General features: G+C 39.5%; 1 protein-coding gene across 1 annotated transcript in view; it reads left to right on the forward strand.

Moving 5' to 3' along the window:
• Positions 1-21,277, forward strand: part of ERGIC1 (endoplasmic reticulum-golgi intermediate compartment 1) — a 137,207-nt gene extending 115,930 nt beyond the window's left edge. The window contains exon 10 of the mRNA XM_063447364.1: positions 18,160-21,277. Within this exon, the coding sequence (XP_063303434.1) occupies positions 18,160-18,267 (108 nt within the window). The 3' untranslated portion in view covers positions 18,268-21,277. The remainder of the gene's footprint in view (positions 1-18,159) is intronic.
• The last annotated feature ends 4,589 nt before the right edge of the window (positions 21,278-25,866 follow it).

Genomic DNA, 25,866 nt, shown 5'->3' on the forward strand with positions numbered 1-25,866 from the left:
CAGTCCCCCATTCTATCTAAATCCCTCTGCAGCAAAGTAATATCTTGCTCACATTGTATTATTTTACAAAGTTTTGTGTCATCTGCAAACACTGAAAATGACTTTCAATGATGTCTTCAAGATCATTTATAAACATGTTAAATAGAAGGGGTCCCAGAACAGACCCCTGAGGGACACCACTTGCCACCTCTGTCCAGCTTGAAAATTTACCATTAATGACAACTCTTTGTACTCTGTTTTTAAGCCAATGTTCTACCCAAGAACAAGCATTTTCATCAACACCCTGATCTATACTTCTACTTACTACTTCGTAGAACGCAATCAAGTTAGTTTGACATGACCTGTGCTTCATAAAACCGTGCTGATTTTTGCTGTTCTTCTCAAGGAATTCTTGAATATTATCCCTTAATAACCTTTCAAATATTTTACCAGCCACAGACATTAAGCTCACAGGTCTATAATTTCCAGGCAAGGATTTTGAACCCTTTTTTGAATATAGGAACCACATCTGCCTTCCTCCAATCCTCTGGAACACTTACTGAAAGAAAAGAATCTTGAAAGATTAAAAACAGAGGTTCACTTATTTCTACACTTAGTTCCTTAAGTACACGTGGATGGATACCGTCAGGCCCTGGAGCTTTGTTTATATTAACTTTCTTTAGTTCCTGCAGCACCTTGTCTTGAGTTAACCAATTACAATTATTCTGCAAGTTTTTAGTAGCAATCATTTGCACATCTATTGCCATGGGTTCTTCCTTAATCTATACGGAGGAGAAATAGTTATTTAAATTCCTACACTTTTATGTTTGTTTTTTTTAGAATTTATGTACTTAAAAAATGCTTTGGGGTTGGGTTTGCTCTCTTTAGCTATCATTTTTTCATTTTGAAGTTTAGCAAGTCTAATTGCCTTTTTGCACGCATTATTTGCTTCCTTATATCTTTTATAAGATGCATTTGATTTGTCCGATTTAAATGCCCCTTTCTTATTTTAATCTCTTGTTTTACTTCTCTACTAAGCCACATTGGTTTTAATTTGTTTCTTTTATATTTATTTCCCAATGGTACATACTGAGAAATGTACCTTTCTAATATTTGTTGGAAGATGATCCATTTATCCTCAGTGTTCTTTTCACTAAAAAGTTTATGCCAGTCAATATATTGTAAAGCTTCCCTTAACTTATTGAAATTGGTCTTTTTAAAATTATATGTTTTAGTATACCCCATGTGCTTTTGTTTTTTTGAGTTTATTTCAAAGGACACTATATTGTGATCACTATTTCCCAAGTGCTCACCTACTTGAATGTTGGCCCAAAGATCAACGTTGTTTGTTAAAACCAGGTCCAGACAAGCGTCCATTCTAGTTGGTGCTTGTACAGGTTTTGACATGAAGGTGTAATTTAACAAGTTTAAAAACCTAATTCCCTTTGCTGAGCTACTAGTCCCTCTGTCCCAATTTATGTCCGGGTAAGTAAAATCTCCAATAATTAACGTGTTGCCCAGATTTGCAGCTTCCTCAATTTGCTCAAACAGCTGTGGTTCCTCGTCAATAATAATAATAATAGTTTCAGGTATTCAAAAAAATAAAATAAAAGGATGTGTAAAGTAAAGATATTTACCTCAAAAGTTACTTTTGCCCATTCTTTAGTCAGAGTGCCTTTCCCAGACCAGATGAAGACCCCCTTTTCTGAACCCCCTGTTTTGGTTTATGTAGTATATATTGGTCGGTTGAAGTAGTGGCAGAGTCATTGCCTTTGAACTGAAATACCTTAAGTGTCCTTGGGAAAGACACCAATGATGTATAGCCACCTACCTCAAATCCTCGTAGATTGTAACCTTGTGTGAACAGGGCCTTATTCACCTCTAAAAAAAAAATTACAAAAATTCTGTTACTATAATTGTAAAGTATTGAAATAACCCACCAAATATGTCAGCTTGATTAGAGAGCCCACTGATCACTGATACTGTATTTTACAGCACAGATACTGTACAATACAGCGATCAGGCAGCAGGGAAGAGTTAAAAAATGAAAACCTGATGCAGCTGACAAAGTGTCAAACATAGTTATTTTAACCCTAAAGAAAAACAATTATATATTAATAGCACCAAGGTACTAATTACCCTAATCAGACTGGTCACTGAGTTAATGCTGTGATCAACACTGAAAGGGTTAAAAAATATAGTTGAAAAAAAAAAAATTCTAACACTTTCACGACTTTTAGCACAGTTTTGACAATGATATCGCTCGACTAAGTGAGGAGAATATAGGGGCAGAGTCAATGTCTCAGCCAATGTTAAGCTTCATTGGTTGAGACATAGTAACAATGATCGCGGTGAAGGCTGCAGGGGACTGCCAGGCAGACCCCCAGACTCTGGGATGGAATGCCCACTTGGGGGGGGGGAGGGGGGGGGAGTCTGAAACATTAGGGTGTGCTTTGCCGCCCTAACAGGGTTTAAGCCTGCCATCTGCCGGACGGCATAGCACACTATAACAGCATTAATGGGTTAAAGCCAAAATAGCCAAATTGGAAGCATAGCTGACTGGGAGAATTTGTCCAGTTTGGCTACTTTGAATTCACCTTGAATTCTCACTTTGGCAAATAACCCTGCATATAAATATAACTTACTGTTGCATGTAGTAGTAGTAGGCATATAAACAAACTTTGAGTTTGCCAAAATATTAAATAAAAAAAATAAAAATAAAGAATGTCTGTATTATTATTTATTTGCTTATTTCTCCTTTAAAATGTCTTACTGAACCACTTTTATGTATTTGAGAGTAGGAAAATAAAGTTGGTACCTTTTGCACTTTGCATTTGTCCTTTTACAGTTTTTAAAACTATCTTCACACTGAAGTGATAGAGAAATCCCAACATATATCATTAAAGGGACACTATAGTCACTGGAACCATTACAGCGCAATGTAGGAGTTCTGGTGTCTTGCATGTCCCTGCAGCATTAGCACTGTTTACATTTGCTTCCAAGTAAAACCTCTAGTGGCAGTCACTCAGTCGCCTCTAGAGGGGCTTCCTATCTCTGTGCAGCCCTGTCATTCAGCGTCTCCATGTTCTGTATAATATGTACTTAAAAACAAGTCAAAGTGGCGCTAAAAATGATATAACCTTGATCTTTTAAATAAAGCAGCACCCTGTACTGTGAAAAACTCAAACCACATAAAATAACCTAAAACAAACCATAAAGAAATCATAAAGAAATGTATGGTTTGTTTTAGTTCCATGTTCTGTATGGAGATGCTGAATGCTCCCCATAGAGATGCATTGATTCAACACATCTCTATGAAGAGAAGTTGATTGGCACAGTGCAGTGTTTTGCCCATATGAAAACATTGGATTGGCTGAAATCCTCAAGATTGATGATCTCAGCCATGGAGGCTGGGCCAGTTACATAAATAAAACAACCTTTTTAATGACAGAGAGCGGTGCTAGCGAGTTAATCAACGAGGTTGGTGATTCCCAACATTTTTTCACTTGTGTACCCTTTGGCAGCCAAAGGTGTATACGTGTGTGTGTGTGTGTGTGTGTGTGTGTGTGTGTGTGTATATGTATAATATCCCAGAGGCCTCTTTGCAAAGAGGAGTCTGAGAAAATCCAGCACATAGTAGCCAGATGCAAGATGTTAGCAGGAACAATATACACTGAGAGACACAACCAAGTTACTGAGATTGTGTACCGAAACATATGCTCGGAATATGGGCTGGACCTGCCAAAGTCCAGATTGGAGATAACTCAAAGGGTAGTGGAGAATGCCACGGCTAAGATCCTGAAAGAAGAGCTAGAAAGGATGTAGAAAGTGAAGGCAGTTGTAGTACTCAGGACTGTGACTCCCAAGACGAGGGAGTGGCTTAAACAGATTCCAGATGGGACTTCTGAGATTGCTGTCCAGAAGAGTGCAGAGTGCAGTTCTAGGAACTGAGAATATACTGTGTGTGTAGGTGTGTGTGTGTGTGTGTTTTTGTATGATACACACACACTGACACAAATGCAGATACACAGATAGAAACACTGATATACAGATACAAACATACAAAATCAAACAGATACAAACACTGACATAGATGCAGATATAACCACAAAGATGCACTGACACAAATGTGGATGCATAGACACACATACAAACACTGAAACATATGCAGGTACAGAGATATAAACACTGACATACACACACTTACAGAACACGATTTTTGCCATTCTCCAGTTTCCTACCTTTTGGGTGCAGGATGGTGGTGGCTGGTGGGAATTAGGGGCTTGCTTCTCTCCTGGTCTGGCCGCCCTCACGGCTTTCCATCTCCCGAGTGGCTCGTTCTCAGTCAACTAGGTGGAAGTACCCAGCTCTCACTGAAGATTAGAAGGGACCTGGTCGTGTTGGTAAAGCGCAGCAGCACAGACCACTGAAGACCTATGTCCCTAAGTGGATGCACTCGATGGATCCACTCTCCCTGCGGTTCCCAAGCTGAACCACCATTACTGAAATTTTTTCGTGTAGCCCAGAGGGAACTGAATTGTACCCCTGGGGGTGCACATACCAAAGGTTGGGAATCCCTGAACTAGATTAAAACTATAGTGTTCCTTTAATGGGGAGCGCTGCTTTTTAGGAAGATGCATTCTATGTGTCAATGTTTTGTTCACTAATCTGGAACAAAATTAGATAAAAATGACATAGTTGGAGAAAAAGAAATGAGGAAAAAAAGGCTACTTTTAAAATCGGCTCAACTCTGAACATGTATTTGGGTGGGTGGTTTTTTTTTTTGTTGTGATTTTGCTTATTTATATTTTTTTTGTATTTTTTTTCGAATATATATTTGTATATAGAGATCGATATAATTGTGTTTCACTTTTCCCTTTAAAAAAAAAAAAGTTAAATGTCCGCATGTATTTTTCTTTAACTATACGTCCTATTCAAGTGAAAATGCTTTGCTAGAGATTCTGGCCAGGCTGCAGGCTGCCTCCTCATTTATTGAAGCTTCTGTAAGGAGTGACACTCTTGTTTTACTGTTCTGCTACTCATGTGAACATCTTGTGTTCAAATATTTAGCCATTTCCCACGTGTCCGTTGACTGAAGTCAAGATCATTGAGTTTAGAAGGCGTTTTTTTTTTTTTTTTTTTTTTCTTCCAACAGTCCCTCCTTGTTCTAATCATATAATCTCCATCTGCCAATGATTTTCTTTGTTATAAAGCTGAGCTAGCACAGACCAAGAGGACACCAGTGTTCGTCCCAACAGATGGTAACAGGATTTAGAAGGATGGCTGATTAGGGATGGCCTTGTGTAGAGGCACCTGCTGTTAGAACTGCTGTCTCATTCATAACCTCTTGTTGAGTCCACGAGGCCCGGCAGCATTTCGTCTATTCACATAACTAATTCACCCATCTTTCCCAGTCAATGAAGAGAGCGACAGGCACAGGGGGAGTTAAGGGACTGCTTTTATATAATGAAGTACAAAAAAAAAACCTTTTGTATACACTTGTTAAAATGAAAGTGAGAACAAAAGCGATGTGCATACAGAAGAGGGGAAGTTTCCCAGGGACTGATCGATGTGCTGCTCCGAGGCAGGAGGGGAGTCATGAAAGGCAATTCATTGGACGACAGAATATGCCCTGTTCTAAGTCCTGCAGTTAAGAGCGGTCAGTGTGAGCAGTTTATACAGATTTTTGGAAATATGTTTTTTGGAAACAAGTATTTAAGGTTCAGCGATAAGTGCAATGAGATTTTAAGGCGGGGGGGCTCATGCTCCTTGTATTTTACTAGGAAGATGCCTACATATTTTTTTTTTTTTGTGTGTTTGTGTGTGTCCTAAAACAGAGAATTTAAGAGCTTTTCACAGATGCTCTACACCTATATTCTTACCATTTCCTATTTAAAGTGACCATAGTAAAGAACATATTTGGGGAGAGCATCTTGATGGAGTTCAAAGAAACACTTTGTTAAATGTATTTATAAAGCTGGTGTGTGTAATTTAACTGTAGAGTTCTGCCCTTTAAAACCTCCTCTAATCCAGCTTTGAGGGAGTCTCCTTTTTGCAGTTTCTTCCTAGTGAAGATCTTACCGGCAATGAGACGCACTGGGGTCCTACAGCACATGTGCGACAATTGCCAAGCTCCACCAATATAATTTACTATTAGATTTATTGCCTTCTGCTTTGCACAAGCTCAGAAAGCCAGCTGAAATGCTATAGGAATTTGGAGTGGGGAGACCAGGACCAAGAAGTATCATCCTTAAAGGGGCACTATAGTCGCCAAAACAACTTTAGCTTAATGAAACAGTTTTGGTATATAGATCATGCCTCTGCAGTCTCACTGCTCAATTCCCTGCCATTCAGGAGTTAATTCAATTTGTTTATGAACCCTAGTCACCAGGGCCGGACTGGGGATACAAAGCAGCCCTGGAAAAAAAAAATCTATGCCAGCCCCATAAGTCATTGCGCCATATATTGTCACATGTAATATGTAAGGCTATGTCTTGCCACCCCAGATGATTGAGTAATTATATATATATATATATATATATATATATATATATATATATATTGCTTTTTCTAATATAAAATATTGGTCCTTTTAGAGTAAAACATTTAATTATACAGTAAGCATACTCACATGCAGACACAGACAATCTCACTGACACACACAATTGATACACAGCCTCATAGACAAACAATTTCACTAATATACATAAGCTCATTGACATAAAAACACAAGCTCACTCACTAGCAGGCACACACACACATGCAAGCAAGCTCACTCACTAGCAGGTGCACACACACAGCTTAATGTAGTGGTTCTGGTGTCTATAGCCTGTCCCTGCAGGCTTTTGAATGTAAACACTGACTTTTCAGAGAAAAGGCAGTGTTTACATTGCTTCCTAGTGACACCTCTAGTGACAGACACTCAGATGGTCACTAGAGGCGCTTCCTGTGTCAGTGCGGAGTGGCTGAGATCATCAAGCTTGATGATATCCGTCATAGAGGCAGAGACCAGCACGACGTTGGAAAAAAAAAAAAAAAAAAAAGTGAGTAAAACACTATTTTTAAAAACACACTGGGGGAGCAGGCTGTTCTGACGTCATATTCCGGCCCCGGTCTCATTAAGCTGCACGCGAGGGAGGGGGAGCAGAGACAGAACAGCCTGCTCCCCCAGCGGCTGCCAGAAGAGCTTCACCTGCGGCCGCCATTCAAGTTCTCCCTGCGGCCGCAGGTCACCTTAATATCTCCCTGGCCCCAGGTGCCGATGGCCCACCGGGAAATTTCCCGGTATCCCGGTGGGCCAGTCCGGCCCTGCTAGTCACACCTCACTCACTGCATGTAACTTGCACAGCCTTCCATAAACACTTCCTGTAAAGAGTCATCTAATGTTTATCCTTCCTTTACTGCAAGTTATGTATAATTTGGATGTCCCTGTCCCCTGCTATGTTAATAGCTTGCTAGACTATGCAAGAGACTCCTGTATGTGATTAAAGTTATATTTACAAAGCAAGAGATACAATTGTTTACGGTAAATTACATCTGATTAAAAGTGAAACCAGGTTTGGTTTTTTTCATGCAGGCTCTGTCAATCATAGCCAGGGGAGGTGTGGCGAGGGCTTCATAAACGGATACAAAGTGATTTAAATGGTAGTGGATTAAGCAGTGAAACCTGAGAGGCATGTCTCCACACCAAAATTGCTTCATTAAGCTAAAGTTGTTTAGGTGACTTTAGTGTTCATTTAAATGTTTCACACAAAAGTGTGTTTCATTGTGTCCTAAAGTGGTGTCTGTGTGTGTGTGTCCTATTGGGAGGATAATACAGCTTTAGTGATGACACCTAAATCTATATATACAATGCAATCTCTCCACCCTCTTATCACTTGCTGACAAGTCTTTTAACCGTGGAAAACTCTGCGTCCAGCCCCGTAATGGACACATCCTATCCGTGTAATTGTTCTGAGAACTGTCATGATCCCTCGTTCTCACACACCCATTGTGTGCTCTGATTACACGTACTAACAGCTTTGGTGGAAACCCAAAGGGGGCATCTGTGCTCCTTCATTTAATGGGGTTATCCAAGTGTCCATTCTTAATGTATTCTTAAACTGCTAATTTTAACCTCCCACACTAAAAACTTTATTTTATTTTTTTAGCACGCATTGACAATGTATTCTAGTTGTTCTATATTATATGTATACATAATATAGCACTGGCTGTTTTTCAATTAAAATACACAAAGCTTCTTACTAAATAATGCAACATGCAGATTCAAATGGAAAATACACAATGTTATTAAATCTATAGGTTATGTGTGGTCTAGCTACAAGAAGTGGAAGGCTTAAATTAGTGAGAAATTTGTAAAGGACATAAATGTTACTTGATTTGAAATAGAGATTTTATAGGTGTGTGTGTGTGTGTGCGCGCACGCATATATATGTGTATGTATATAGGCGAACAATACAGTGGTTCACATATGAGATAAATGCAGATTATATTGGGATTGCTAGTCATGTTAGTTATTAAACTTGTACTGATAGGAGCATTCAGTTAACACTTTTCTGTCCAGACCACAAACCAAGCATTCCCTAATTAACATTGGCACTCGCGCAGTTAACAAAAGAATCTTTGTTAATCAGAGTTTGCTGAATGTAAGGTGTCAGTGAGTGTATGTGAATATCTTCTGATTCACATGCCTTGTGATAAGGCTACATTTGCCCTTCCCGGGATATGAGCTACATTTTCCATTTACTGTGTCATTACTGATGGCATAAAACCTCTCTCATAGAATGGAGCCCAAAGGCATGATCTGTTTTTAAAGCTCATTCTTGTTTAGCGGGAGAACAGCCTTGTGATATAGATGCTGCACCCTTATTGAGCCTTCCAACGTGGTAATCAGGGAAATTATATATAAATCAATTGGAAGGGAAAATAGAAATAAATTGCCATCATTCCTAAAAGAAGCCAAAAACTAACAGTTGAAGTTTGTGGTTAAAATGTGCAGACAATTCTTATTAAGAATTGTTACATTAACACAAGGCCGCTCCAACCTTGTTTTACAGTGCACGTATAAACGCATCTTGCTTCCACTGAACACTTCACCCCAATAAAGGGCTTTATTCACTAAACGATTACTTCTAATGAAATATAACTATAATTGTAAACTGTAGTAGTGTTGATAGGAGTTGGCGAGCTGCGTGTCATTTCTCTCAAATAGTCTTCTGAGACACAAATACCCGTCTTATTGGAACATATCATATTTGGGATGTTTTATTGTATCTCTGTTCTCTACTACAGCATTGTATCTCATAGTTGTATATATTTTTTTTAAATGGTTTAAAAATATGTTGATCTTGTTGCTAAATTATCTGATAAATCAGGGCTTGACAAATGTGTTTGGAATCTAGGAGCCAGCTAAAAAAGTAAGGAGCGAGTTTTTTTTAAAGGGACACTATAGTCACTAGAACCACTACAGATTAATTTAGTTTTCTGTTAGTCCACCCTATGTACAGCACTGCGCTACGGAATGTGATAGCGCTATATAAATAATAAAATAATAATAATATAGCCTGTCTCTGGAGCCTTTTCAATGTAAACACTGCCTTTTCAGAGAAAAGCCAGTGTTTACATTGCTGCCTACTAAGACCTCTAGTGACCAGGGATGTATTTGCCACAAGGCATTTGCCTTGGGCGGCACTTTCAGGGGGGGGCTCCAAAAAATACAACCCAAGCTCCCAGACAAATGCCTTGCTTGCCTTGTGTTCTGGGGCTGTCCACGTTACTGTGAGTGAGTGAGTGAGTGAGTGAAGCTGTCAGTGTGTGTCTGTGAGTGAGTGAAAGTGTGTGTGTCTTTCAGTGAGAATGGGTGTGCCTGTGAGTGTGTGTTAGTGTGTTAGTGTGTGTATGTCATTTTATGTGTATCTGAGAGTGTGTGCCTGTCAGTGAGTGGGTGTGTCAGTGTGTGTCTGTCAGTGAAAGTGTGTGTTGGTTAAACAGTGTGTGCCTATGACTGTATGTGTGTGCCAATGACTGTGTATCTGTCAGTGAGTGTATATCAGTGCATGTCTCAATGAGGTCATGTGTCTGTCAGTTACGAATTGGGGGGTCAGATTTAGATTTTGGGGGTGCCCGAATTTAGTCATGCCTAGGGCAGCACAAATCCAAAATACACCACTGCTAGTGACAGTCACTTAGACGGCCACTAGAGTCCTGTGTCGGTGCTCTACATGGAGGCACTGAATGTTACCCATTGAGATCTCGGCTATAGAGGTGGGACAAGCAACAGCGAAATCAGCACGGCGTGGGGAAAAAAGGTAAGTAATGACACCAATCATGTGATCGGAGGGGGAAAGTACCTAAACAGACACACACTGACTGACATATATACACACACACACACACTGACAGACATAGACATACACACACTCATTGACAGAGACACACACAGACGTGTGTGTGTGTATATATATATATATATATATATATATATATAAATATATACACACACACACACTTTCTCTAATACTTACAAATATATATTTTTAATTCTATTCAAACCAGCCTCCCTACCTTTGGGAGAGCTCAGTGAACTTTTCCTGGTGTCCAGTGGGGCTGATATTCCTGCGCGCAAGGGAGCAGTCTTCCTGCAGCTCCCTCGCACTGTCTGCAGTGATTCTGGGCCCAAATGACGTCATATTCCGGCTCCGGGCATCATTACACAGCGCGAGGGAGCAGAGAGGAGCTGCAGGAAGACTGCTTCCTCAAACGCTGCCCGGGCAGGTGGCCCGGCTACAAAGCTCCCTGGGCTGGCCACCTCTATGCTCCTGCGGGTGGCCAGCTACAAAAGCTCCCTGGGGTGGCTGCCTCTATGCTCCTGCCGGCGGCCGGCTACAAAGCTCCCTGAGCTGGCCACCTCCATGCTCCCGTGGGCCTCCATACCTCCCAGGGCGGTCGGCTACAACACTCCCTGAGTGGGCGGGCAGCCGGCCAGCTCCATTGTTTGCCCAGCTCGCCACTTTAGGTAAAAGGCTGACAAATTCCAGACGCCAGAGCAAAATTTCTAGTCGACCTGGCGCCTGGGATTTGTCAAGCCCTGTGATAAATCTGTAAATAATGAAAAATTCGATATTTTTTGGAGTAGTTCTATAAACTGACCATACCTCCAATCAGAAATGTGACAGAATTTGGTGAAATAGGTGATTTAAATGTTGGCTCGTATGCTGTGCCTCTACACGATGTTCGCAGATAGAATTTAAAACCATAGTGTGCACTAACTATCTAATAATACTTGATCTAGTTATAGACTGAAATAGTATATCCTGCATCATCAGCACAATAAACCATGCCAATATTGTGTTTATAGTTACATAGAAATATGGGCTAAAATAAGACTCAAGTCCATAAATTTGTTACACATTAGCTAAGCAAGTTCAAGTTTTCTAGCTATTCTTCACAAGTAAAATAAATGTTCCATTCCCCTAATTAATTTACCCCAAGTCACCCCAACTCTTGTTTTTAGCTCCATACCTTTCTGTGTTCTCTGTCTTCTGTAAAACAGGTGCCCAAAATGAATACACGTATTCAAGTAATTTTCTCTGTGAATTAGTACCCATTTTTCTGCATGACAATACCTTACTAGCCGTAGCAACTTCTACCTGAGATTGCACATTGTTGCTTAGTCTGTTGTGTATAACTTTTTTTAAATCCTTCTCAGTTATTCATTTATTGTTTCTTCCTACCTCTGCACAACCTAGGATATATGGTTGTGCATTACAAATACCAGATTCATAACTTTGTATTTATCTGCAACAGTGGTTAATTGTAAAAATGGTGGGGCACTATTCTTCCCATCTGACACTCAAATGTGGGGGCTCCACAAGCTGTGAGATGCTATGCCCTGTTAGATTTTATTTATTTTACAACAAAACTGGGAAACATTGCCCCAGTGATCTTCTCTCATCTACAACTTGGCTGTCCAGTCCTCTCATTTCTAAATATTGTTCTGCAGCAAAGTAATATCCTGCGCACACTGTACCTTGCTGTGTGTCATGTGCAAACAGTATTTTTTTTTATTTTTTTTTTTACAATATGCCTATTGTTAAATAAAACCGATTTGCGCTGAGGGTGGGGGCACCCTCAGGGCACTCTAGTGCCAGGAAAACGAGTATGTTTTCCTGGCACTAGAGTGGTCCTTTAAGTGTTGCTGAGCACAATGTAACAAATATTTATATTTTAGGATATAAATATGTATATATGTGTATGCATATGTATATATGTATGTGTGGGGTGATATATATATACACACACACACACACACACACACACATACATGTATGTGGGTGTGGATGGATACATATATGTAATATAGAGATAGATATATCCACACTCTCCTATTTAAACTTGCCAGTAATAGTGACAGAGCAAGTAAGTCATCCAGGAGTAGGGGTGCTGGGGGTAAGGGGGGTAGGTTATTAAATCAGTATCCCCCCCCTTCCCTTCCCTTCTTGTTACCTTTGGTGAAGGGGAGGGGGAGAACACAGTCATCCCTGGTGGTCCGGTGGCGGTATGCAGGACAGGACAGGTCCTGCAGCTCTCCTGTCCTCCCGCGCGATGCTGTGTGGAGCGTTGCCATGGTAATGCGCGGCAACGCTCCACACAGCTCGCGGGAGGACGGGAGAGCTGCTTCCTCGATCCCTCCCCCTGCTTCCGGTCCTGCCGACACGGAAGCAGAGTAGGCGCCTGCCGTTTTGGGCAGGCAGGCGCCTACTCTGCAGTGATGGCAAAGCTATGGCCGCGTGCCCACAGAGAGGGCCCGGCGTGCCACCTGTGGCACGCGTGCCATAGGTTCGCCATCACTGGTATAGAGTGTTTACATAAATACAACAACATATGGATGTGAAATCTGCAGTAGGTAGGCAAGGTAAAAAGACATAGTGGCATGAGTTGCTGTATCTCCCGGCAGTCCTGGTTTAGGCAGGAAATACTCAATTTAGGATCCTCGTGTCACCATCCAACATCAAGGGGCACTAAAGAAAAGTCCCCAAAAAGTACAGCACACCAGAGCAGAACACCTTTGTCCGTGCAAAACCACTTACTCAGCACTATGCACAATGCCATCCCTAGTTTGCTTGCTAACCGGTTTGACACATCCTTATTTTTGGTTTTCCGCTACTTGTTACGCATCAAATGTTTTACTGGCAGTCCTCCTATTTGACCCTGCCCCAGCCTCTCCCAATTTACCCCAAATATGAAAGGTATGCACGGCCGCTGAGAATAATGGAAATTCTGGTAACCTAACTGTATTCCGATCCCCTATGAATTAAAATGCTTGGTGTCACTGGGAGCTTCTTGATATTTCTATGTGGGCTGGAGGATTTCGACTCCAGCTGTCCTACTAACTTCTAAAATTAAATGGTGTCAATAATGTGGTTTGGGGAATCTTTCTTAATTTAGATGAAAGTCCTTCAGCGGTTTGTGTTTATTGGGACAATTTTTCTTTTCTTTTTTTTTTTTTTTGGAAAAGGCTATTTCACTTATAGCCTGTATGAATTCCCTTGCATCATACATTTCAGAATAAGAATAAAATATTTTCTATAACTCAATCCATAAGGATTGAGAGTGTAAATATTTTCCTGTATTGTGCCATAATTTAAGTATTCTGTATTCTTTAATTTTCCTTCATATCTGACCTCATTTATAAAACTGACCTAATTTACCAAAACTCCAAACACCATAGCCACTAAAACCTGCTATGCAGGGCCGGATTAACATAGGGGCTGATGGAGCTGCAACTCCAAACCCATGCCCATGGAATAGGCCCACTCTTCACATGTGGATGTAGGCAAACAAAACTTGTGTGGACTGGCTGACAATGACATTAGTTAAGGTAAAGCTGACTTTGGTGCACTTTGCAAATGCTCTTGCTGCTTCAGTCTCTCTAACACTGTGGCTTGTTCCATTTCTTCTACACTCACTACATGCACCTTTTCTTTGTTCCAGACTGTATAACAGTAGCTTTTGCCTGTTTGTAAGAAGGTAAGGAGAGGAGTGGACAAGTGAGTGCTTGGGGACAGTCCTTAGAAAGCGTGGAGCGAGCGCATCATTAGACGCATTGACGCAAAGCGCAGGGTGCTGTCTGCACAGTATGCCCTTAGTTGGCCAGCCTGCATGATTGGCAGGCAGCCTGACATGTATTCACATCAGGCTGACCTTCTAATTCCTCGGGCAGATTTATTTGGGCATGTTTGCATGCTTGGGTGGTTTAAATATTTGTTTATTTTATGAGGTTCACTTAAAGACCTACTTATATAATGGTATACTCTCTCTTTAAATTATCTGTTACCGGGCTTGTCAACCTTATCTCTTAAATTACTTAGAGGTATACTCTAGCACCAAAACAACTTTGGCTTAATGAAGCTGTCTCTACAGTCTCACTGCTCAATTATCTGCCATTGTGTGAGTTAAATTACTTGTTTTTGTTTATGAAGCCCTACTGCCACCGCCTCTGGCTGTGACACCGCCTACATGCAAAAAAAGTTTGGTTTTCAATCAGATGTCACTGCACAGTGTGTTTACCTTAGAAGTTTTTATCTCTTGCTCTGTTAATTAAATTGTAATCACATACATCAGGCTCCTGTAGGATCTAGCAGGCTATTAACAGAGCAAGATATAACAAATTCTAGATTAAACAGACTGTGAAAAGAAAGTTTAAACATTAGATGTCACAGAGACTGTGCCCATGAAACCCTCCCATCTCCCCTGCATGTGACATACAAAGTGATTTAATTCTTAAATGTCAGAGAATTGAATGGTGAGTCTTCAAGGACATACACTGAAACCACTCCATTAGCTTAAAGTTGTTTTGGTGTTTATAATGTCCTTTTAATGTCTTTCACTGTTATAGCAACTTGTATTTGTATTCTGACAATAAAGGTAAGCTAGTAAAATAAATAAAAGCTAGGTAGATGTTCTTATTATAAATATATAGATTTCAGTTCATGTATTAATGCAGTACCAACATATTCCACTGTTTGACACACCGGCAAAAGAGACAATGTCTAATTTGTAGAGGACTTTAACTCTGCTAACAGTATGATCTGCGTTGGATTGAGGAGTTGCCCCACCCTTCCATGTTGTCTGCATGTATATTTTTGCTTTAATAGGACCTTTGAGTCCAACAGCCTCCAATTGTATATACAAATGTGTGAAATTGTTGTGATTGTTAAGATACAAATATATGGTCTGTGTTTAGCCTCCTAAAATTAGTCCAGTTTTTCCATGTGCTTATTGTGAGTTTAAACTAAGAATTGACACTTTCTAAAAGTCTCTCTCTTACCATTCCAAATAATTTTAATAAGTGACTCATTTCATGGCTCCCACGCACTCTTTCTGTTTCTCTAAAAGAGTCAACATTTCCTTTGCTTGCTCTGGCAGCTCTCGTACCACGTCACAGCGAATTCTCAGACTGTGTATAGGAACCTCTGTGTCACTTGGTCACATATAAGTGATTAACTTCTACCAAATTTGGGGCCAATCGTTTTGACCACAAATAGAATCATGAATTTAATTTCAAGGGAGGGGATTTCACAGATTCTCTGATAAATAACATGTCGTCCATAGAATCGCACTTTTGTTTTCATCAACCTCACTTTCAACATCAATCATTTTTACTTCCCTTTTTTTTTTTTTTTCTTTTTTTTTTTTTTAAGTAAAAAGCAGTGTAGGTTTATACTTACTAAAACATAATCTCTACAATCTGGTAACAGTGTTCTAATTCTGTTGGTGCGATCGCCTGTGTCTATGTAGAACCTTTTGGGCACCCTCTTTTAATGTTCACTTATGGTTTCCTAATGAGAGCAGTGGGGGACAGCATCCATAGATATAAAGCTCAAAAAACTGTAGTGGCAATCGCCCTTGGAGTGTACCTATAATAAAAGAATGGGTTTCTCCAGCCTGGGTTGTCACTTTACATAAGTCTGACCATTATCTTCTAAACTTTCATAATAAGCGGTCTTATGGATCCCATGGATCTGCTGGTCACTGAATGTTTGGAATTTACAGAAAATGGTCAGATAAACAAAAGAACAAACACTGTAGCTGCCAGGATGCCAGAGGTCAATTGTTCAAGTTGCCCCTCATGAACAGTTAAACCACACTCAAAGTTGCATGGATGGGGTCTTCTCCATTGTAATGGTTGATAGAAGAACCAACCCTCTTGTTTGCATGCTTTATAATTTGAGTTGCTGTTTGACAAAGTGCACGAACAGTGCGTGAGTACAATATTATACATGCACATGCCCGATCCTACCAAAACCTATCCAGTTAGACCCATGTCAGCATGCGGATTACAAACTAAAGGCTGGAATATCCTTGGCAGTGAGAATATTGTTTTACTCCTATTGAGCACCCCTTCACCAGCACAGTTATAATGTGGGTAATATACCATAGACTGCTCCCAGGTTCTTTGACAAGCCAACAAAAACTTGCTTATCTTGCTTGCTCTCTCTCAGCCTTATACACAAACAAAATCTATTCTATACGGAGTGTATCCTCTGCATCTTGGCATAGGTCTCTCCTGCCTGACGAGGTTTAACATCTACTTACGGTTTGTTATACTCTAAAAGAATTTTCATGAGTGATCAAAACTCTTGTTTCTCGTTCCTGTGCATTTTGTGACTGTACTCCTGAGTTCGGTTTGAGACGAGCTTATAAGTTCATGGAGAAACTCAAGCTCACATTGAATCACACGCCTCACCAGCAAACCGATGTGGACATACCTGAGAATCCTCTAAAACCAAATGTTGTGTTTACTGTTGTATAAGCCTGAAGCTAAGCTGGTTCATTACCAGCTTAGAGAGGCATAAGCTGGGAAGTCGGGGCAAGTTTCTTTTTATTCTCTGTATTGGCAGGTGCGGAGCTATTCTCATACAATATAAATGAACTGTCATTTGAAAGCACTGCCACTGACCTCTATATGAGTTAATGAGTTATGGTGCATTGACAGAAACATACCATAGTAGTTCTAGCTTTCATGGTGTGCTATTTCTTCCCAGACACGGGGCCACTATTTCTAGCTTCTCCCCTCCTACAATCTTGTTTGTGAAGAAGCTGGAGGATCATTTCACCCACCAAATTAGAACACGCAACCCAAAATTAATCCTACATCATGTCTGGCATGCCCGAACATGGATCTTTAAACAGCTGTTGCCTTGGAGAACAAAAATATTTACGTAAACATGGGTCAAATATAGACATTAGGTGAAGTTTTCAGATTGATGTAATACGTGCAATTTTGGGGTTTTGCTGCTTATGCTCTTCTAGTTTAGGGCAGTGTCATCCAAACACTCTTTTAGAAGAGACTTGTGTTAGTTCATTAGTTGTCATTAAGTGGTTCAGTTAAAGAACATTCATATTAGGGCAACACTGCAAAGTCTTGAGCTATCTGCAAACAATTTTACTATTTTTTTAAAAGATATTTTGCACATTATGTACTATATATAAAATTAGAGGAAGCAAAATGCTGGTAATGTGCCTTTAAATCCTTCCATGGGTTAAAGTTATCGAAGTTCTCTACAGTAAGTCACATAATATTAGCCAACAGATTATGTACTTATTTCAAAAGTCATTTGGTGTAGGTCATACGTGACCCGATTGGGATTTTATCTGTAACTTCAGCTTACTCATTGAACTCCACAATTTGTTTTAACCAATTTAAATGCTCAATTAAAACCTGTTTTTCTTTATCATTGTGTTATCCTTTTGATGACTAAATCTAACATTGGAGGACTCTTTAATTTCTTTTTTTTTTATCAGCAGCAGTTAATGTATTCACCAAAAAGTAATTTGTGGTTAGTTGACAAGCCATGTTCAAGTTCGATTGTGACCTCTTGATATAAATCAGCTATGAAACTCCACACACCTCTTCCCATAACCCCTTTGTGCAGTGTTGGCAAGGTTAAATCTGAGCTAATTGTGTCTGAAATGTATGATGAACTCTTTAACAATTTATTAAACTTTCTTAAATGTTTTTCACGGTTTCTTCAGCTGTTTAAGCCATTGAAAAATTCATTATGTAGATACAAATTATCTTTGGTGTTGATGCTCAATTTCATTGCAAGCCAAGTCTATGAGCTGTTGTTTCTACTTTATATCCTTAATTTGAAATATATTTCTTCCCCCTACTCACAGGTATGTGCCATTATTGGAGGAACATTCACCGTGGCCGGTATTCTGGACTCTTGCATATTCACAGCTTCTGAAGCTTGGAAGAAGATACAACTTGGAAAAATCCATTAGGGTCTATTCACTACTAATTTCCAACCTGAAGAACTGGAAGGAACACCAAATTATTAGGAGATAATATTTCTATTTTTTCTTAGATAATGAAAAATTATGTGAAGATACACTATCTCTAAAGCCAAATCTAGCTGGTTGTTGGCATGGGGAAGCATTGTAGATAATTTAGTCATACCTTCCAGAAGTAGCAGTAGCAATTGATTGCCTTCACATTTTTTAACTTTGTATGCAACACAAACTCTGTGGTGCGTTATGGTTTCGGGTCATAAGGTCCTCTTTCTGGTTGGAAATCATGTTTTTTGTTTTTGTTTGTTTTTTTAAATGGTGCCTTTTTAACCTGGATCATAAAACACTCACATCTATCACTGTGCAGTTTATGCTAAAACATGTGTCAGTATGGTTATAACCGATTTATTGTTACGTTGGGGTATTTAATCTTAGTTTGTTTTTTATATTACAATATTTTATGTTTTTCTACATTCTCATATCACAGAAAGTCATATTCCTGATTTAGTGAATGCATGTCTTAAGTCAAAGGATGGTCTGTTTGGAACAAATCCATTTATAGTAAATTCCCTATTGCCCTACCATTAGGCACTTTTGTGTCCTCCGAACTGCACTAGTGCTACTTAATTTCTTGAGAGGTATAGCTAATTCATTTTTATTTTTTTTTCTATTCTTTATTTTTGTATGACGTGAGAAGACACAACAGTAATGGTACAGCATAATACGTTCCACATAGCATCAGGTATTTTTGTGTTCTAAGTTATGCAAGAAAGTAATAGAACAGTGAACATTGATATGTTACATTACTACAAGCGTTACACTTAAGGTTTGCAAATTAGTAGTATAGCTAATTATTTACGCATGCGGTTTACTTGGTTCCCATGTGTTAAAATAACTTTTAGTGCCAAATAGTAGTAATAGATATAAACCATATAATAGGAAACCACATGGCGTAATAGGGATCACTTGACACATTGAGATTAAAATCGGCAAAGGTGTTAATGAGATGATTGATTTCTGACTTGAATTATGCTGCACAATGTTACTTCAGATGTGTAGTTGTCAGCTTCTTATAATGATGGCCTGACTTCTATAATGTTTTTAGAAATGCATATCTATCTATAATGTCTCCTGTCACTAAGCCTTGGCAATTTTTAAAATTTCAGATGCGCAAAAGGTCACATTGCAATTAACTCTGACATATGGTACTTAAACTGATATTTACAGAAAACATGGTGGAAATTGTTAAATATAAACGTATGCATAGGCTTGTGTATCTGTATAATGTTTAAGACCAAATGTTTACTGTCACGAAAACTTTGATTTGGAATAGTATTTTTAAAGAACAGATTGTTACAACAGAATAGACCATGTTTCATTCTTAAAGGAACACTCCTGCACTGTAGTGGTTATGGTGCCAGGACAGCTGCTGGCGCTGCTCCCCATCTCCATTTAATGCTCTGAGAACCGGACTTCCGGCTTAGGGCCGTCAGGCTAAGATCACATAGAGCGTTTCTTGCTCTCTGACTGTAGTGGAGGTGAGAAGCGGAGCTCTGTAGAACCCATATAAGCAGTCAAACGGTTTAACTAGCTAAAATTCAGGGGTACCAGGGCATTCCTGGCACCAGAGCTATTACATGGCTCTGGTGTAGTTATGGTGTTTTGAGTGTTTGTTTTAAGGGGTTAATTTAGAACAATTCACAGACAAGTGCATTTATTCTGTTGATGGCCTGAAAAACCCTCATCATCATGCCTGAAACACAATATTTGCTATAGGTTTTAAGGTGTTTGTGACAGTGTCTTAAAGTGACCTCCAACACTCACGGTTAGGAAATATATTTAACACTTCAAAGTATGATTTTCAATCTTCAGGCAGTCAAAAATGACTGATGTCAGTGAGTGACAGGATATATTATATATGTTCCATTTTTGTATTCTCGCCCAGTATTTGTAGGAGAAATCTACACATGCAGTAACTTTTTGTTTTTTTTTAATGCACTTACATTTGTAGAACCTGCTTTTCAATATACAGGAATGCTCTGTTTTGCTGCTGTAATCATTAGGTTTCTGCTAGGAAGTGAAAGCCCCACTGTAGTTGTGGTGATTGGTCTTAATAGATTTGAGTGTAGAGGATTGCTTTCACAGCCATTGTAATCAGCCTCGAGTAATCCACATCTATACAAGCAAACAATCAGTGTATCATCACACGTTCTAATTTTTCAGTTGGGTCTGGACACTTGTGTTACTCTGGCTAGCCAGTGGCATATTAGCAGCTCCAGAAACGGGCTACAACCAAGAAAAATCATTGGTTCTTCTACATCTGGAAATGTGTAGCTTAATTCTAGAATGCACCGTCAGGTGTTTTAGATAAGCAATGCTAGAGATTTATAATAGAGTATTCCTGAATATCTATAGGAGGCATCGAAAGTATTTCCCATCTCTGCTGGTTATTCCAGAAGGATCACTTTCTTAAATGTGACATCCTATATTTGGGTCCTTGTCATGTTTCCTATCTATAGCTCTGTCTACTTTATTAGAGATCTCAAATTGGCACAGGGGTCAAAGGTTCTCATTTACTGAACCATTCTAGTGCTGACGTGTGTCTGCAACATGTCAAAACATGCCAACCTTTTAATGCCAAATCAGTAATTTTCCGATGCCAAGAAAAGCGAATATAGACCATTTTATCATTAGCTGTAGGGTTTACTTGTAATTCAGTGAGCCTACATGTAAATGTTATGTAAAGCGGTATTTGACATTACCTGTTTATAAATGGGTACATGTTGAATTTTAGGTGCCATTTATGCAGTTAGGTGGCAGTGGTGAGATTTAGCAGTTTTACATATAGAATCTAGCAGGAATTGGGAACCTGCGCCTGGTGCTTAACTGCAACTCCCATTAGCTTCTTGTAATCATATGCTGAATTGGCATGGAGTTTCTCTAACCAGGTACACACAGGGCTTAGTAACTGCCTGCCATGCAAGCTAGCATATTCTACTTTAAATGTAAAAAAAAAAAATTCAAACTAATGAAGGACAATTTTTGATAAGCAGTTTTAGACACAAGCATTATGTTGTTTGCTTAGCCCTTGACTGTTTGTGCTATGATATGGGTAAGGGCAGTGAGAAGGATTGGTTTGGGGGTGGTGGGGGTGTTTTTTTTTGTTTTGTTTTTTTCTTTTGTTGCGTTGACATTCATAACATGTTTGTATCCATACTGTTTCAGGTCAAAAATTAAATTTTGTGCACTTGGGGAAAAAAATTAAACTGTAGCTTTCTCTTGTCTTCCAAAGATGGTAAAACACTAAATAACTGAAATCTTTATAGTATCTGTTCTTTAAAAAATAAAGCACAAGTTATGAGTAAGTTCCCTGATTCAGCAGCTTATAAAGTGGTTATCACATTCATTTTGGTAGGAATTGGCCCCAAATTCCATCCCTTAAAAGGTTTACTGCAAGGACCAAGTTTAAGGTAAAAATGAGGTACTTGGTAGATACCCACCCAATCAAATGCACCTATTAAGAATCAACATCAATTTACCGGTAAGTAATTGTTTACAATAAAAAAAAGAAATAAATACAAAGATGGTGTCTGGCTGCCTTTCAGAGCAGAATGTTACCCAGTTCACCCATTCCTATACGTTTTGCTAGTTTAACACTAAACGGACATCCCCACTGATCATTGTATATCCCCTTCCATTATTCACAGTTTTTGTCCTGTTACATATTTTAGTCTGTTACTAGGTGGTCCTACAAAGCTTCCTTTTCCACTTGCCATGGAAGTGTCATTTACAAGGTTCAGAAACACTGATAAACCCATACTATTTTTATTCTGTCATTCAAGTTTACTACAGATCTTTTATTATTTGGTACTTGAATAAGCACGGGACTGTAATAATAATAATAATAATAATAATAATAGATCTGCTTAAAAGGGACACTATAGGAACCCAAACTACTTCATCTCATTGAGTCTGGTTGCAATGTCCCTGCACCCTTAATTCTGCAATTTAAACCATTACATTTTTTGAGAATGTAATGTTTACATTCCAGGGTTAAGACTGCCTCTACCATACAGCCACTAGAGGCGCTTCCTGCTTCCCCCTGGTTGATCATATCTGTTACAGTGTTGTGCTGTGGATAAATCAAGGCTGTTTTGGGGCATTTCTAACAAACTAACACTGTGTGTTCAGAACATTAGGTGCTCTGTGCACATAATTCCATTCAATATCTTATTATATATTTTCCTTGTTCTGCATAAAATAAATCTATGGCCCCACTGAATGCAGACAGTTATTGTGTTATGTAGAGATGGGAGGCAGCCTCTTATATAACACATAAGCAGGTAATGGCAATTATCAAACTGTAGGTAAACTACAACTCCCATATTGCAATACTATCTACAGACTAGCAACTAGACGTTACAGTTCAGTCACAGACTGACCACTTGTAGATGTTGAATGCTCCTGTCACGAAGGATCAAATGATTCTGGGACTCAAGATGGTGTTTTTATTGTCTGTATTGTGTGTATTTTTCTAATTTACAAATGAAGGGAATAATAGTTATCTACGCTTGGGTTTTTGGAGAAGAAGAGGGACCTTTGTGCAATTTGGACTGTTGATTTGATGTTTTGTTTTTTGTTTCAACTATTAAGAAATAAAGAATTCTTTTTAAACGATGTGTGTTTTCGTTTCTCTCCAAGTCAATGTTTGTATCATTTCAAACCTCTGCGCTGTCCCATCTGATGGAATATTTTTGTGCCAAATGTATGAATCTGAAGAGTAGGTCATTTTCATTCCTGCACTTAGTCAGTGCCCCTCCTCAAAACATCTGCATGGGTTTGAGATCATGTTAAGTTTACAATAAAACTGAGTCAGTGTTTCTTTAAAAAAATAAATTGAAAAAAAAAGTCACTTGGATACAATGATGCAGTTTTAAATGGAATCTATTACTACAGTTTTGATATGGCCATGATTAGGCTGTTCAAATACATTCAAAGGTAGATCCCAATATGTTGTAGAACAACAGCTCCCATGATGCTTTGCATGCCATTAGAATGACTAAGCATCATGGAAGATGTAGTTCTACAACATCTGAGGGTCTACTTTTTGGGCACCCCTGCTCTAAAGCATTTTACAAAAAAAGATATAGGATATGCAGAATTCACAAAGACGCCCAACAATGACATCGCTGCTGGGGTCCGGTGGCCTACTTACCTGAACTTGTCCCTCGTAAGATCGGATATCTTGAGCCAACGTCACGTTTGTACCCTCGCATATGTGCAGGATTACAGAAATGTTAGGTGGAGAAAAAAATACAGAAGAAAAGAAGCTGGGTTGGAATTTCAATTTCTCCTTTTCAAAATGAGAATTATAAATATTCAATCTGTACTATTGTACTCCGCTATAGTAATTTTTCCATTTGGGTGTTAATTTATTTAAATGAGAGTTTAGGGAATAAATCAGTTGGGTATCTCCCACCCATAATGCCTTTTATAAGCATGGATGCTCTTTTGATACAATACTAGCTTCCAGACATTTTACATTGTGGTGTTTCCACACAAACAAACAAAGAAACAAACTAACATGGTGAGGCACAATATATTGAACCAGTCTACCATTGAACTGGTTATCCCCTGGTGCCGTCCTTTTCATTAGGTGTTGAACAGTTTTTAATATTTTAATGCTAAATGAGTCCCCAGGAGCAGATCCCCTCTGTGCTGCTCTGTCTAATGAGTAATTAGTAACCTGTACAGCAATGGGCAGCTGTGATTGGCTCAGAGTGTCCGCTGACTGTGTTTAGCTCCCATTGTCCATACGAATAAAATGAAGTGTATAATCTCTGCCTTAGCCACACCTCTAGAAGGGGCCAGGATGTGTGTGGCCAGTGACCCTTATTTAGTAATAAACTGCTCTAAAATGGTTTAACACTCAATGGAGAGATACTGCTAGGGGACTGCAAACACGATAACAAATTCAATTAGATAAAATAGTTAGTGAGTAAAGTGTCCCTTTATTGGAAAAATGTCATATGTTGTATGTTGTAGCTTATGAGGGTCATTCACTAAACTTGGCAACCATTCTGGATGGAAGCATTTGAATATGATTTATTGCTTTAAGTTATATTTTTATTTCAAATACCCTAATTTTGCACTCTGGTTGATGTTGCAGAAGTGTGGAAATGTCTGGTGCCTGATTGGGAGGAGAGTATATTTATATTGGAGCTACCCTGAGAGCAGAAAGCAATTTGAGAGATTGCGGCCTAGTCCATCTGGTAACCTCATTGGGCAGGACAAGAAGCCGAATTCCTGCCCTGAAGAGGTCTGATTTTCAAGATTCTGCTTGTGCGCCCCTCTTCAAACCGGTGGGAGTTATCCTGGTCTCATTGGAACGGTTGGCTCTTAAGCTTACCTACTTGTCACACAGTTCTGCTAAGATAATTGGGCTACACGACATGGCCTCCTCTTCAGCTACATTGCCCCTGCTAGCTGAGGCCTCCCTGCTCCCATATCTAGACCTGAACACCAACTTTTTTAGCAACAATTATTTTGTCTGTGCAATAGGTATTTGATTTCACAGGTGTGTATTTTTTTAGACTTTCCCATGTATAGAGAGTTATTAGTTGTCTAGAAATGTCAGGAATGGGTATTTATAAATGTGGTATTTATATTTCCCTTTTCTCGCCTTATGGTAAAGGAATTCTACAGTGCCAGGAAAACAAACCTGTTTTCCTGGCACTTTAGAATGCTGCAGTGCCCACCTCCCTCGCGCCCCACTGCACTGAAGGGGTATAAACCCCTTTAGCCAGTTACCTGAATCTAGCGCCAATGTCCCTCGGCGCTGGGTCAGGTTCACATCAGCCGGAGGGGGGAGACAATGCGCATGCGCGGCAATGGCCACGCTCGCATTAGGAGTTCCCCATAGGACAAAATAACAGAAAAGGTCAGTGTGCATAACTATTCACCCCCCTAAAGTCAATACTTTGTAGAGCCACCTTTTGCGCTAATCACAGCTTCAAGTCGCTTTGGATAAGTTTCTGAGCTTGCCACATTTTACCACTGGGATTTTTGCCCAATCCTCCTTGCAAAACGGCTCCAGCTCCTTCAAGTTGGATGGTTTTCGCTTGTGAACAGCAATCTTTAAGTCTGACCACAGATTTTCTATTGGATTGAGGTCTGGGCTTTGACTAGGCCATTCCAACACATTTACATGTTTCCCCTTAAACCACTCAAGTGTCACTTTAGCAGTGTGTTTGGGCTCATTGTCCTGCTGGAAGGTGAACCTCCATCCTAGCTTCAAATCACGCACAGAGTGGTACAGGTTTTTCTCAAGAATATACCTGTATTTAGCACCTTCCATCTTTCCCTTAACTCTGACCAGTTTCCCAGTCCTTGCTACTGATGTTGTTCTTTGGGTGATGTGATGTGTTGGGTTTGCGCCAGCCATAGCGTTTTCTTTGATGGCAGAAAAGTAACATTTTAGTCTCATCAGACCAGAGCACCTTCCTCCATACATTTTGCGAGTCTCCCATATGCCTTTTCGCAAACTCAAAACGTGCCATTTTGTTTTTTGCTGAACGTAATGGCTTTCTTCTG

Source organism: Pelobates fuscus, chromosome 3 (genome assembly GCF_036172605.1).
Source record: "Pelobates fuscus isolate aPelFus1 chromosome 3, aPelFus1.pri, whole genome shotgun sequence".
Taxonomy (NCBI): domain Eukaryota; kingdom Metazoa; phylum Chordata; class Amphibia; order Anura; family Pelobatidae; genus Pelobates; species Pelobates fuscus.